Source organism: Mirounga leonina, unplaced genomic scaffold (genome assembly GCF_011800145.1).
Source record: "Mirounga leonina isolate KUSES-001 unplaced genomic scaffold, KU_Mleo_1.0 Mir_53, whole genome shotgun sequence".
In the NCBI taxonomy this organism is placed as follows: Eukaryota; Metazoa; Chordata; class Mammalia; order Carnivora; family Phocidae; genus Mirounga; species Mirounga leonina.
In genome coordinates this window covers 10,341,103-10,354,827 of record NW_023270807.1, presented here as the reverse complement: position 1 = coordinate 10,354,827, position 13,725 = coordinate 10,341,103, and the positions used below count along the sequence as shown (strand labels likewise).

The following is a 13,725-nucleotide window of genomic DNA, read 5'->3' as shown; positions in this document are numbered from 1 at the left end:
CCCCCCCCCCCCCCCCCCCACATCATGGCAGAGGGTGGACGGGGTCCTCCAGGACCTGCTCAGCCAGAACAGAAGCGCTGTGGCCCCCAGCACAAGAAGATGGGCCACCCATCGCCTGCATACCTGGGACCCCTTTCCCAGACCTAAGACAAATGCCATTTTCCCCAAGGGAGGAGGGAAAGGGGGCAGAAGGGAGTCTGGAACAAGGACCCAATGGAGAAGGAGAAACCAGGAGGAGCTTTGAGATCAGAATTAAATTCTTTAATACAAAATGCTTTTTTTAAGATATATCTGTATTTCTTTGTTGCTGTTTAAAAATAAATATGTACTACGGAATATCTCGAAAAACTGTACTAGAGACAAAGATGTGATGTTAATATCTTTTCCCCCACAATTATTACGGATAAACAGTAGCACCAATAAATAAATGATAACAAATATTAAAATTAAAAAAGGAGAGAGATTTAGTATGTAGAATTCTCTATTTTTTCTTGTTTTGTTTTTACATATAAAAAACAGAATAGCAATGTCTATTTTATCAGAATCACATATATACATAAACATATATATATATATATATATATACACACACAAACGCAAGTTGCCAAATATATATATAGTATGTAGATGTATATTGAAACCTTATTTCAAAGGAATGTGTGGTGGGGAGCCAGGGGAAAGGGGAGGGCAGAGCTGAGTGTTAGCAAAATTAAATATCTGTTCAGGACAAGCTAGTGACTGTCACCGATCAGGGAGATAAGAGATTGGAAACATGAATCTTAACACACAGACCAGTACAAATAGCGCAAGAGAGAGCAAGAGAGAGATAAATCTCATAAATAGTTGAAATTAAATATTAACCAAGAATACTGAAAAAAGCCCTACTCTTTAATTAAATTAACTGTTTTAATTTCTAATTAAAAAGGGATATTAAATAAGTACCGTATACAAAACACTTTCTCTGCCTCCGTGGTGGGCACGTGGATCCTGCCCTGTCTCTCTGTGCCGCGGGAAGGGTCGGGTCTGGGGACAGAGGAGGGTCAACCACTCACACACACACAGCCAGGTCTCCTGGGGGGGACAGAACTAGTGGTTTCAATGGTCTGAGGACATCAGGCCCTCCTGGGCTGCACCCGGGAAGGGGAACTGGGAGAAGGCCAAGGCAGGAGGCCTTCTCCTTGGAGGACAAGCTGCCGCCAGGCGGCCCTTCCTCCACCAATGTCTCTCTTCTTTTCGCCAAGACATCTGTTGGCAGCGGCGCCCTGGGCATCTCGGGAGCCAGTGAAGAGTAGGTGAAGGCTGCCTGGTCTCCTGAATCTTCCAGGCAGTGCCCCTGGGGGCAGGATGCCCGTGCAGCATGCAGAGAGGATCCCCAAAGTACAGCAGTGTCCTGAGGCTCCCCAAACTCCTGGTCAGAGCCAGTGTCCTCGTCCCCGTACCTGTCGTCTGTCCAGTTGACTCAGGGTATAGAGGCTTGGGGCCAGGGCTGGGTTTGTCGGTGTTCCCCAAAGCAGGCCAAATTTGCCCCCATGCCCTGGCCATGCACGTTCCTGGGCAGGGAAGGGGACCCTGGCTTTCCTAAGAGGGACCGAAAGATCATGCCAGAGTCTCCCCTCCCGTCCTCTTCCCTGTTGGGATCTGGGTAGGGACATTCTCCTCCCAACTCAAGTCCACAGCAGTCAGATACATCCAGTGAAGACACCAATAACATTAGCAATGTTAATTTAAAAAAAAGAATATATATATTTTATATATATATATAAAATATATATATTTATTTGTATATATATATAATATATATATATATATAAATGTATGTATGTGGGTGCGTGTGTCTACAGGAATCCCAGAAATAAAACTCTCTAATCTTCCGGGCTCGGTGATTTAGCAGCAAGAAAAATAAAATGGCGATCCAATTCCAAGAGGGACCGTGCTTGGTCACCTGCCCGGGAATGCTTCTGCCGGAGTCGCGCCCTCCGGACCCAAAGTGCTCTGCGCAGAGTCTCCTCTTCCTTCATTTCAGGTTTCTGGATTCAGGATTGTTCTGGTGATGGCGATGGTTGGTGTGGTGGGGGCGGCGGCGTGGTTTCTGTAGCGTTCTGAATCAGGCTTTCCTGGTGAGAGGTCTGGTTCCCGAAACCCTGAGGGAGGCTCCTTCTTCCAGCCCGGCTCACCGCCTGGGCTTGTCACATCTGCGGCAGACGGGAAACAGAGGCTGGCGGTTAGGGCCGGGCGCGGGGACGCGGTAGTGAGGCAGGCAGCCTTCCCTTCCCGGGAGCCCAGGGTCCCTGCGGCAAAGAGGATGGCGGAAGCACGGCACTTTCTCGAGGAGCCCCGCGGGAGGGGAGAGCCAGCCCCCGCCCACGGGGTGGGCACCCCCCCCCCAAGGCAGGAGCTGAGTCCAGGACTCCCCTCTGCGCTCTAGAGATTGCAATCTAGTTGAGACAAGACAAGGACACGGGGACATGCCATCAGAGGCGACAAATGAACGCATACGCAAGAACAGTCCCTACTTGGCATTTAAGAGCTGATGGTGACCAGAGGTGGACCGAGTTAGTCAGCAAAGAGTGCCCGCAGAGAGAGGGGCTTCAGCTCTGCCTCTATGGGGCTGGCTTGCGGAAGAGAGTGGGGAGAGCACCCTGACCCAGGGCTAGGGCCAGCTGAAAGGGAGGGGCTGCTCCGGCGAGGCCGTGAGGGACACATCTCCCTTCACCATGCCCTCCCTCCAGGCCTTGTTTCTTCAGCATGCTGGCCGCAGCGGGCCCCCGGTACCAGGCTGCTGGGTGGCGAGAGGTGATCATTCGCTGCGCTGCTCCTGTCCAAGCAGAGGGGACACCAAGAGCTTTCGTGTCATGCCCCTGCCCCTGGGACTTATTGCCTTTTCCCTTCTCTACTATGAGAGGTCAGAGCAGGCCCCGCCCTTCTGAGAGCCTGGCAATGGGCATCCTAAGCCCCCAATTTGGGGTCCTGAAACTCCCCCATACGGGGGGAGGTCTCTGGAGGCTGGGGTAACTTCTGTTAGCCCCCAGGTCACTTCACACACCCCATCCCAGACAGTCTCGCTGCAGAATAATCCCCACAGAAACCGTGAACATGATAAAGCCCTCACCTTCCCCAAAGCCCCCGGGGCATGTGGAGACCCCTCACCGGGCCCTGGAGTTAGGCAGAGCCCCAAGCCCAGCACTCACATACACTTCCTATCCTCACATACCACCGAGACAGACAGAAGCCTGCACCAACAGCCCAGGGCCTGGTCCCCAGCATCCCTTGAACATCCACAGCCGCAAGAACACGGGGGTGGGGAAGGCAGCCACATTCCAAGGACTTTGTTAATGGAGCATCTGGACTAGCTGGGGGCACCCTGATCCTGCCAGGGAATCCCCATATAAGCCCCCCTCTCTGGGTGAAACTCAGGCTGGCCCAGAGGGCTCCCAGCCTTTGAGCAAAGGCCGGACTGGTAGGCATCGAAAGATGGCCAGCCAACCTGTCACGGCTCTGTGCTCCTGACCTTACCCCCTGAACTCAGTCACGTATTCGCTTACATACTTGACACTTTCTAGGTCCCCAGTGTGCTCAGAGGACAAAGGTACAGATGCCTGGAGGGTCACCCAGGTGAATAAAAGCCAGGCCCTCCCATGAGGAGTTCCCGACCCGCCCATCCTGGAGGCATTTGGAAATGTGTGGGCTGTTTGGGGTTGTCACCATGAGTAACTGGAGTATTAAAAGTATCTAGTGTCCCCCAAACGTTAAATCTCCAACCCACCCCAAACCAACAGCGGGAGCCCGTGCCCTCGGGGACCCCAGTCTCGGAGGGACTCGCCCCCTGCCCCCGTGAGGGACACTGAGGGGATGAGAAGCCCAGCGGTGCGGACTTCAGAGGGTGGTGGCAAGGCCCCCAAGAGCGTCTGAGCTTTGTAGACGGCAGAAGCCCCCACACCAAGAAGGGCCCTCTGTATTAGTAGCAAGGTAGTGATAACAACGTCAGGACCAACAGCCACCACAGGACACCGCGGGACCACAGGACACAACACTCAGCCTGCGTCCACACCGTCACATGAAGCCACACCAGGCTAACCCCTCAGGCAACCAGGGCAACCTCGGAACAGGCCCCAGCAGGCCAGGCCAGCGCCTGCGTCCCACCGCAGGGGCCCCGCAAGCAGAGAAGGCGGCGGTCAGTCACCAGGCAGCTAGAAGCCGAGCAAGCAGCTGGCCCCTCTGGTGCGCGTGCGCGCAAGCGCTTGCTCGCTCTCTCTCTCTCTCTCTCTCTCTCTCTCTCTCTCCCCATCTCTGTGTGAAGCCCCTCTCTGACTTGCTCGCCCTCTGGGAACCAACCTGCAAGTACGTTCGTTTAACTCAAGCTGCCTCGCCTTGCAACGCGAGTCTGTGTTTTTGCAGGAACATTTACACGTCTGCGGATCTTGTACAAACAAATGCTTTCTCCGCTCTGAGCAAGGCCCACAGGGACTGCAAAAGGCAAAAGGAAAGACATCTAAGCTAGAGCGTCAGCAGAGAAAGAGAAAAAAAAAAAAAAAAAACCATGCAACACCCCCTAACAGTCCGCAGCTGCACCCCCACCCAGCTCATTGGCCCCCCTGCCCCTTCCAAGCCCTGGAAGGATCCGAGTGCTGCAGCGGAAGACAGAGAGAGCGGCGGAAAGAGGCAGCACTGGCTAGGAAGCCTGCCTGCAGGAAGAGGCAGACACAGGTGGGCAGAGAGTGCAAGGAGAGGACACTGTAAGGGGGGAGTGCTGTCCCGTAGGGACAAATTCAAGTCTTGGGCCACAGGGCCCCAATGGCTACCGCCCCCGAAAGAGTACACCTTGACTCTTCACCTGCTGGGGACAGCAATCCGGGCCACCTTCCCCCTGTGCCCCTCAGGGCCCCTCAGGCCCGGGCCCCTCCACCAAAGGCAGGCTGAAGGAGGGCACCACATCAGGCCAAGCCCAGAGGCAGCGTCCACAGCCAGGCCACTGGTGGCCAAAGGGCCCACCACAGCCTCCAACCCAGAGGAAGAGCCTCCAAACCTACAGGGAGGTTTCTGTGGGTGCCGTGCGTCAGACCAGAGTAGAGGGCTCCCCTCCGGAGGCCCCAGGTCCACGAGGAGGGGCTGCCATACGGTGCCTGACCCCACCCGGCCTCCTCCTGCAGCTGACAACAGGCTGCCTCGAGTCACTCGCACCCCTTCCTCACGCCACGTCTGCCTGCCCCACTACCCTCAGCTTCCAGACAAGTGCAGAAGCCAAGAGCAGTGGAAACCAGTTGGGTGAGCAGGCACCAGTGCCTGGCACCTGCGCCAGATGGGCCCGCCACCAGTGCCCAGTGGGTGAGAGAAAGGCGGTGCCCAGCCAAGCCGGAGGCCCCTCCCTGGATCCTCCAGGCCCACTCTGCCCACCTGGCCAGCCCGACCCTGGACCGGCCACGCCACCACCGCATCTAGCTGCTGGTGCCAATTAGTGGAGTGAGAGTGAGAGAGAGACACTCGGGGGGAGAGGGGGAGGAGAGCCGGGGGGGCCGGGAGGGGCAGGGTTAGGGGGTCCCGCCGGCGGGGGTCTGACTGGGGGCCAGGGAGGCTCCAGGCAATGAGACAGCGGAGGCACCACGTACACGCTCCAGGGTTTATACCGGGCTTTCTTGCGCTTTCTTTTTTGCCCCTTTCCCTTTCCTCGAATTGATTTTCTGGAAAATAAAAAAACAGAGACAGACAAAGAGAGAGCAAGGGGGAAGGGGAAAGGAAAAGAAGCAACGAGGAGGGCAGGGTTCAGGACACACTCCCTGGAACAAGCATCGGGAGGCCAGCGGGCTCCAGGAAAGGGCCTGCACACGCACACGCACAAGCACACGCACACACACGGCAAGGCTGGGGCAGCGGGCACTCAATGGCTCCTCCTTCTCCCTTTGGCCACCCTGGGGTGGCCAACCTGGCCTCCGGCAATGCTCTGCGTGGGGAGCAGAAGCTGGGTGGAGGACACAGGACCCAAAGGCCTGAGTGCTCGTGGCAGCTCCTGGTCCCAGGCAGGGGCAAAGCCCTGTGGGCAGCAACCCTGGACAAGTCTGACCCTGAAGGTCGGGGGAGGGGGTGCTATAAAAGGGAGGCCAGAGTTTGGAGAGACCAGACTTGATGGGGGTGGGGGTCGGGGCCCAGGCTGTGCTTTGGGCACCTTCTGCCTTCATTTCCAAGTGCAACAGCAAAGGGGTCCCTCAGGGGCCCTGCCTCTGCAGATCCCGGTGTGGGAGAGCAGCTATGCTGGGAGCTGGCACAGACCCAGGGGCGGCACATGAAAGGCGCCAGCCTGCCCAGCCATAACCTGGGCCGAGAGGCGGGGATGGGTGTCCTCAGAGCCCCAGGCAGGCAGTAGGGTGGGGTGGGAGTTAGGGAGGCATGGGAGGAGGGGCCTGGGCGTTACTTGGCAGGAGGTTCCCTCCCCAGCCTGTCAAAGCCTGCCACACCATCTCAGCTGACTCTCTTCCGAGCCCAGGCGAGCCCCCCGCTCTCCCTGGGGGCAATGCAGACATTTGGGAAACGGGCAAGGGGGGGCAGGCTGAAGCCTGTTCCCCTCAAGGGACCCAGCACTCTCCACACCTGCCAGGCCAGAGGATGCCCAGAATGTCTGCCACAGGGGAAGAAATGAGGGGACGGGACTGGGGAGAGGGGGAAGGGACTGAGGAGAGGGGCAACACTGCTCCCCTAGGAGAAAGCACTGGGAAGGAGGAAGGTCTACACACACAAATACACTCTCTCTCTCTCTCTCTCTCTTTCTCTCTCTCTGAGACTACTCTCCCAAATCACTGCTCTGAGAGCCACAGCAGTCCTGGAAGTTGGGGACTTAGGGAAGAGGCAAGGGGTTGAGGCCTCGGAGCTTCTGGGTCCCCAGAGCTTTGGGGGCAGACGGGATGGTGAGGGAGGGGAGGGGAGGGAAGGACACAGGTGCTCTCTCTCATTCTCTTTCCCTGCAGGCTTGTCCCCTTTGCTCACCGGGTCTTGAAGGCTCACTGTCCCCAGACTATGCCCCCTGCTCCATCCTGACTCAACCCTCCACACGGAGCAACTAGAAGCCTCAGAAAATGACCAACAGTCAACTCATTTCTCCCTGGCCAGGGAGGGCTGAGTGGCTCAGGCCCGCCTCACTCCTACAGGAGGGCATCACCAAGAAAACCTCTCAGCCGGCCCCCAAGTCCAATCGCACCACCACAGCAACCACGGCGAGAGACCGTTTCCTCTGACACACAAAAGCTGGCCTCTCTGCCACCCCCTCCCTCTCCCTGCTGTGGGGGGACAGGAGACTAGAGCAAGCCGGGGAGCCGCTGTCCACACGCATCCCCGCACACCAAAACTTGCAAGTCCCGGCCAGGAATGACCTGGAGACCTGGAATGCGTGGTCTCCTTCCACAGGAAGCTCCAGGCTCCAGGCTGGGGTTTTGCCCCTAATCCTAGAGCCAGAATCCTCGGGTTTGCTCCAACCCCTACTGCCACCACAAGTCTTCGTGAGGCCAACTCCCTGACTCAGTGAAGATATGAGACCCCCCTGACAGAGGAAGCCAAGAGCCCCAAACCAAGATAACCGGCCAAGGAGAGGGAGAGGAGCTAAAGTCATGGCCACTTACTTTTCTTGCCTTGCTCTATCTTTCTTTGGTCTGCAGCGGGCAGAGAAAGAGAAAAGAACAAAACAGAAAGGGGTTCAGTTGGTGATGCTAACAATAAGAGCCTTAACGTACTATTTATGACATATCAATGCAGTTTTAATCCCTTTACGTAAAAGAACTCACTTAATCCTTCTAACAATGCCACGAGAGACATCCTATTATTGTGCCCATTTGACAGACGTAGAAACTGAGGCACAGAGAAGTAAAATGAAAATGCCCAAGGTGCCACAGTTGCAAGGTAGAAATGGCTAACAAGTGAAACATGCTTAACCCTCCCGCCATCTGCTGAACAAACGAATCCGAATCCGTGACTCCGTCCTCACCTGCATTCACATTTGCTGTGCTGTAGGAAGCTCATCTCCCCTATGTGCTGGCCTTGATGAGGTTTGATCCGCATAATCTAGAGGGAAAGGAAGCAGATCACAGAGGTTAGTGACCCAGCCAGCCATACCCAGATGGGACATCCTGTGGCTCTTGCCACTCAGCACCCAGGGGTTCTACAGAGCAGGGGTGGGGGGTAGAGGGAGGAGGCACCAGGGGCTCTACCAGAAAGAGCCTCAGGCCCACCCCAACTCCCCCGACCCTACTGACCTCAAGGAGCCCCTGGCTCTTCTTGAGGGCAGGCATGGTTGCACGGGTTGGCCAGGCTGGGAATTCAGGTCCTGGGTTCTTGCCTGTGCCCATCCCTCCCCTCCTGTTATCCCCTCTAGGCCTCACCTTGACCCCTAGTCGCTACCCAAGAGCCACCTTCCCGGGGGTCTCAGAGCTCCCTCCCACCCTGTCCAGGCTGAGATGTGCCCTGTCACCAGGCAGCACCAAACGACTACCTTCTAACACTCTCCATGCACCAGGCTCACCCAGCACCCCAAACAGAGCCCCCCAGGAGGAAGCGCCCTCTTCCTCCAAGAGAGGAAGAGAGGGGCTCCTGTCACAGGTGTCAGCCCCTCCTGAGCCCAGGGGCAAAGGTCAGGGAGGAGGAGGAGGCAGTAGGGACTTGTGGGAAATCCCAGACCATCCCAGAAATGCAGGGCATCTTTTTCTCCAAAGGGGGTAAGACTCCCCACACTGCCTCCTGACTGACTCAGGGGCAGGAGCTGAGCAAGGCAAGTCTGGCTCTTCCTCTCAAGAGTTGCCCAGGAAAGGGTCGGGGAGCACCTGTTCCCAAAGTCTAACCCCGCTCCCGCCCCCCCCACCCCCCACTCCCCACAGATGCCCACCTGCATGGTGATGTTGAACTCCTCGGTGGGCACGCACTCCAGGCCCTCGTCATTACAACAGCCCCCACACCGCATCAGGGGCACGCAGGATGGCTTGAAGATGTACTCGATCTCGTCAGGATACTCCTGGAAGATGTCCACCAGGGTCTCAATGGGACGGCAGTAGCTGCGCTGGTACACGTCCATGAACTTCACCACTGCAGGGGATGGAGTGACACATGAGCCCAGCCGGTCACACAAGAGATGGCCGGCCCCCATCTCCACCGAGCTTTATAGGGCAACCCCTCAGGGTTCCTGTGAGAGGTATCCCCTACTGGGCCAATCCTTCCCAAACTCTAGCTTAAGTCCCTCCAGCTGTGGTTGACATCCTTCCCTAAGCTTTGCACCATGGGCACTGATGGAAGGTCTGGTTTTATTCCAAAGATCACACGAGGCTGTCAGGTTCTGAGGGAGATGGTCTGCTACATCTGACCCCACCACCTCGCCATGACCGCTGAGCCAACTCCTGGGTCAACCTTGATACCAGGGCACAGTTTGAAGATGAGTATACTTGTCGGGGGGCGGGGGGTGATCTGTTTCCCATGAAAGGAGGAAGAGCCAGCTTGGCAAACCTACTCTGCATTTCCCTACAACCTCCGTCACACCATCCACCATACCAACAACATTGGATGAGGACTTATTATATGCTGGGCATTGTGCACCATCATCCATGGTTTCCATGGCCAATAATTCTCCCCACGTGACACTATGAGGTTCCACTAGGAACCCCATTTTACAAAGTGGGAACTGGAGGTTCAGAGAGGCTGAGGAACTTGCCCCGGGCCCACACTTCCAATCTGCTCTGACATCAAAGCCTTCCCAAGGCAAATCATGTAGAAGCATGTTGGGGGGGGGGGGGACACATTGCCACCTGCCAGACCCCTCCCCAGACACAGGCTGGGGAGGCGCCAGGCCTGCCTGGAATCAGCAGGTGGCAGTGGGTGGGCACACTATGCAGGCCCTGCCAGCCACCGATAACCCCGCCCAAGAGTGCAAACTGCTTGCATCATGGAAAAAACGGTGCCGCCACCGCAGCCATGGAGCACTTCTAGAAGCTGATCTGGAGGGAGGGCAGGGTAAAGACGGCTTCCCAGGCTGGCCATGGAGCCCGAGGTGCACTGGAGCATGAAGGGGTAATTCTAGGCCACGGGGGCGGGGCCCTTGAGAACAGACACACTCAGGACCTGGAATGATGACTCCAACTTGTGGCCCAGCCTGCCACTCTCCATCTCACGCCCCCTCCCCCCGCCCCACTACCACAAAGTAATGCTCTCCCTGAAATGTCTCTCCCCTCGCAGGAGGAAGAAGGGGCATTCAGCCCGTGAAGAGGTCTGGGCTCTGTTCATGACTCCGTGTGACCTTGGGCCGGTCCTTCCCCTCTCTGGGCCTCAGATTGCACATCTGTATGAGTGGTTGGGTGGATTTCTAAAGACACTAAAACTGAGACTGAAATGTGGGGTTTTGGTCTCCCATTTCCGGCCCCCAAACAAGCGCTCTTTCTCAGCCCAGGTAACACAAGGTTTGGAACCTCACCCAAGCGTCTGAAGTGCAACCCCCTAGCCTGCCTCTCCCCAGAGACTGTGGCTGAGCTCCTCTTCCCTCCGGACGGTAAAGGAAGATGAGCCTGGGGGTATCTATACACTAAGTGGGTTGAGGAGAATTTGGAGAGCTGAGGGGAAGGGAGGGGAAGGCCACAGGTGTGAAAACAGCAAGGGAACAGGGGGAGGGGGGCTCCCAACCAGTCCCTGGCCTTGTCTGAGATCTACTTCCCCTATGCAGACAACAGGCACAGAATTCTCCTCCACCCTCAAAAGGGTTAATTAAGGTAAAGCACCATCAGAGCATAGGTGAGAGCAGAGATCTGAAGAAGCCCTTTTCTAAGCCAAGTCTATCTCGAAGAAGATGACTTATCAAGAATTCTTGACCTGACACTTTGTCATGGTTGGGGACAGAGGTGGCCCAGGCTTTGGGGCCACAAGGCCCCAACCAGGACAGGAAAGCAGGAAGGTCTGGTCTGGGCCACTGGCAGTTGGTAGCTGAGGGTATAAAGACCCAGACTAGGAATTCCTTGGAAAAGCTCCCTGGAATCCCCAAGGGCCGCAGGAGGGAGGTCGAGGGGGCAACTTCGCCCGTACCCCTCATACTCTAGCCACTGCCCCCAAGGAAAGCTGGCCTGCTTTTGCCCAGGCCACCGGACATACATCGACTCCCACAACAAGCTTTCTTGCTTTTCCTTGTTTCTTGAAGACAATCTTGTCCCCAGCAAACAAAGATCATTTGTCTTGCCTCTCCCAGACCACAGAGACCACCGGGAGGCTGATGGGGGGGTGGGTGCACACTGGGACCCAGGAACCTCTGAGCGGCACAGGCTGTGGGGTGGCTGGGAAGCCAGGCCCTGGCCAAGGAAAGAGCTCTTGAGTGAAGAGGGAGGCAGAACAGGCTGGGCATCACCACTGGCCCAGGGAGTGCAAACACCACCCCTGGCCACCACCCTGGGTCACAGTGGGTTGAGGTCTGAAGACCCCAGGGCCTTCCTTACTCAGCGGTGGGGCGCTGGGGGAGTGGCATCGGGCACTCCTCCCCCAAGGCTGGAGTAGAGGCCACATTGGGGGCCGGGGGGCAGGGCTTCCCTAGAGAAATGGGAGGATCCCTACTCCAAACCACAGAGGAACAAAAGGCAGGCTGACTCTGAGTTGGGCAGGGGGCGGGGCACCTGGGAGCTACAGCCAGCCCTCTGCTGGCCTAGGAGGGAAGTTCACAGCACCCAAACCTATCCCACCCGGAGGGCAGAGGGAGATCGCAGGGCCTTCTCTCCAGCCCCAAAGGAATACAGGCTGTGGGGAGGGGGGGCTCAGGAGGTTGGGCCCTCTGCACCTCCAGCCCATGCACAACCAGTTTGCTGAACAGCCAGGGGCACATACCCCTCCACACAGAGCCCACAGGGGTGACACGGCTGAGCTGAATGTGACACAGACTATCCATCCTCCCTTGGGGGCAGGTGGGACAAGGGACACCTCCCTCGACAACTGGGATCTTTGAACACTGTCTTTCCTGGCCTGTACTCACGGCCCCCTCTCCAAATAAAATTTTACTGGAAAGAGCAGAAGGAAAAAGCAACAAGTTCTATTTCTAGCAGAGGCCTGAGTAGCAAAGAGAGACCTCCAGAATGGTGACTCTCATGGTGCTCCCCTCTTCCCTTCTTGATTCCCCACTCCTACACCCCTTCCCCTCTCCCCCACTGCCACAGACCTGCAAGAAAGGAATCGGAGCCTCCCCACCCATCCCCTGGGGAGACAGGATACCCATCCAAGGGCCAGAGGGACTCACCTTCGTGGGGTTTGTGCTCTCCTTCTGCCATGGGTGCAGCCTGGGACCACTGAGGACAAAACAAAGAGCAAGGCACAGGCATGAGCAGGGATGCAGAGGCCCAGCCACCCGCCCAGCCGGCAGCCTCTGGCTTCTCCGAGGCTTCTGAGTGGAACAAGGCACCTGCCCGGCTCCGCACAGCAGAGAGCATGCCCACAGCCCCTGTGCTGCTCTAATTGTGAAGGAAGAGAAAGACTGACCAGATATTGCAGGGGCTGGGGGGGTGGGGGTGGAGAACTGAAAACACAGGAGGAAAATACCAGAACGCTGTGCTGTCCGGGTCCCCGCCCCTTCCCCACATTTCCCTCCCCACCCCTCACTGGCCCATTGTTGAGTTCAGGGAATTTTCTCAGCCCCCCGACTCCCTGGTCCAAAGCCATGGGTAAGTAGTAAGGTCAAATAGGAGGACAAATTTGGACTGGGGCAGGAAGGAAGGACTGGGGGCGAGAAAAACAACATGGTGACCTTCTCCTGCTGACATGACAAATACCAGGGTGAGCTGGTGCTGGGGAAGGAGGAGGGTGCAGAGGAACGAAGGGCGCCAACCACCCTCCCCCTTCCAAACTCCTCTGTTCCTGGGAATATTCAGCAAACCCACAGGTTGCCTAGAAGGGAAAACCAAGGAGGAAACCCTGGGGGGAGGGGAGAGCCCCATTTCTCCCAGCCCACAGACCCTTCCAGGGGCCTGAATGTATCTCCAAAGCCCAGAGCCTCACACTCGCACCTTGTTCGCTAGTTTCTTCTCCCTCCTGGACTGAGGGGGGTCCCAAGTCCCTCTCACCTAGCTGGGCACTTTTCCTCAAAGGCAACCAGGAAAGCCTTTATGCCTTAGCACTGCCCAGCCCCTAGGGGGCCCCCTGCACTAGCCAGGCCTGATGCCTCGCCATCCCTCCCCACCCCCACCAGACCATTCCTCCCCTCCCCAGAAGCTGTGAAGGTCAACATGCCCAACCATGTGGACCTGACAGCTCCAAGCAGGCAAAGGCTTCTCCCAGCCTTCGGTTCTCACCAGCTGCCCACCCCACCTGCCCTTCCTTGCGGGCACATCCTAAGCAGCAGAGCTGTGGAACTGCAGACCCCACCGACAAAGTCTGTCTGTCTCCTTCCCCACACACCCCCAATGCACCCTGGATCCCCGAGCCTTGCCCCGAGGGCCAAGGTCAGATAACAGCTTCCAGGATCCCAGCTGGGCAGCCTCTCACAGCAGCAACCTCAGGGACCCTCCAGGGTCTCCACCTTAGCCCCTGGCCCATCTCCATGATACCCCCTGGCTTCCTTCTGCCAACGTTCTCCCTATGCCCTCCACTTCTCCTGGGCCCTAACAAGGAAGGGGGGACAGAAATTTAACCCCCTCCAAGGCCAGGGGGCACTGGGAGGGGCTGTTCTGGGCAGGGAGGGGCCAGGTGCCCTTCTCTGGGGGCCTCTGAAGGTCACACTGTGGCCAGGCAGCCACTCCTCCCCCT

The 13,725-nt window shown here is 57.2% G+C and overlaps 1 protein-coding gene across 1 annotated transcript in view; it reads right to left on the bottom strand.

The window, feature by feature from the left end:
- Positions 1–239: 239 nt before the first annotated feature.
- VEGFA (vascular endothelial growth factor A) overlaps positions 240–13,725 on the bottom strand; it is a 16,265-nt gene continuing 2,779 nt past the window's right edge. Inside the window, exons 2-9 of the mRNA XM_034991882.1 lie at positions 12,224–12,272; positions 8,858–9,054; positions 7,964–8,040; positions 7,602–7,631; positions 5,604–5,675; positions 4,333–4,464; positions 2,514–2,815; positions 240–2,192 (exon numbers count right to left, since the gene is read on the bottom strand). Of these exons, the coding sequence (XP_034847773.1) occupies positions 2,710–2,815; positions 4,333–4,464; positions 5,604–5,675; positions 7,602–7,631; positions 7,964–8,040; positions 8,858–9,054; positions 12,224–12,272 (663 nt within the window). The 3' untranslated portion in view covers positions 240–2,192; positions 2,514–2,709. The remainder of the gene's footprint in view (positions 2,193–2,513; positions 2,816–4,332; positions 4,465–5,603; positions 5,676–7,601; positions 7,632–7,963; positions 8,041–8,857; positions 9,055–12,223; positions 12,273–13,725) is intronic.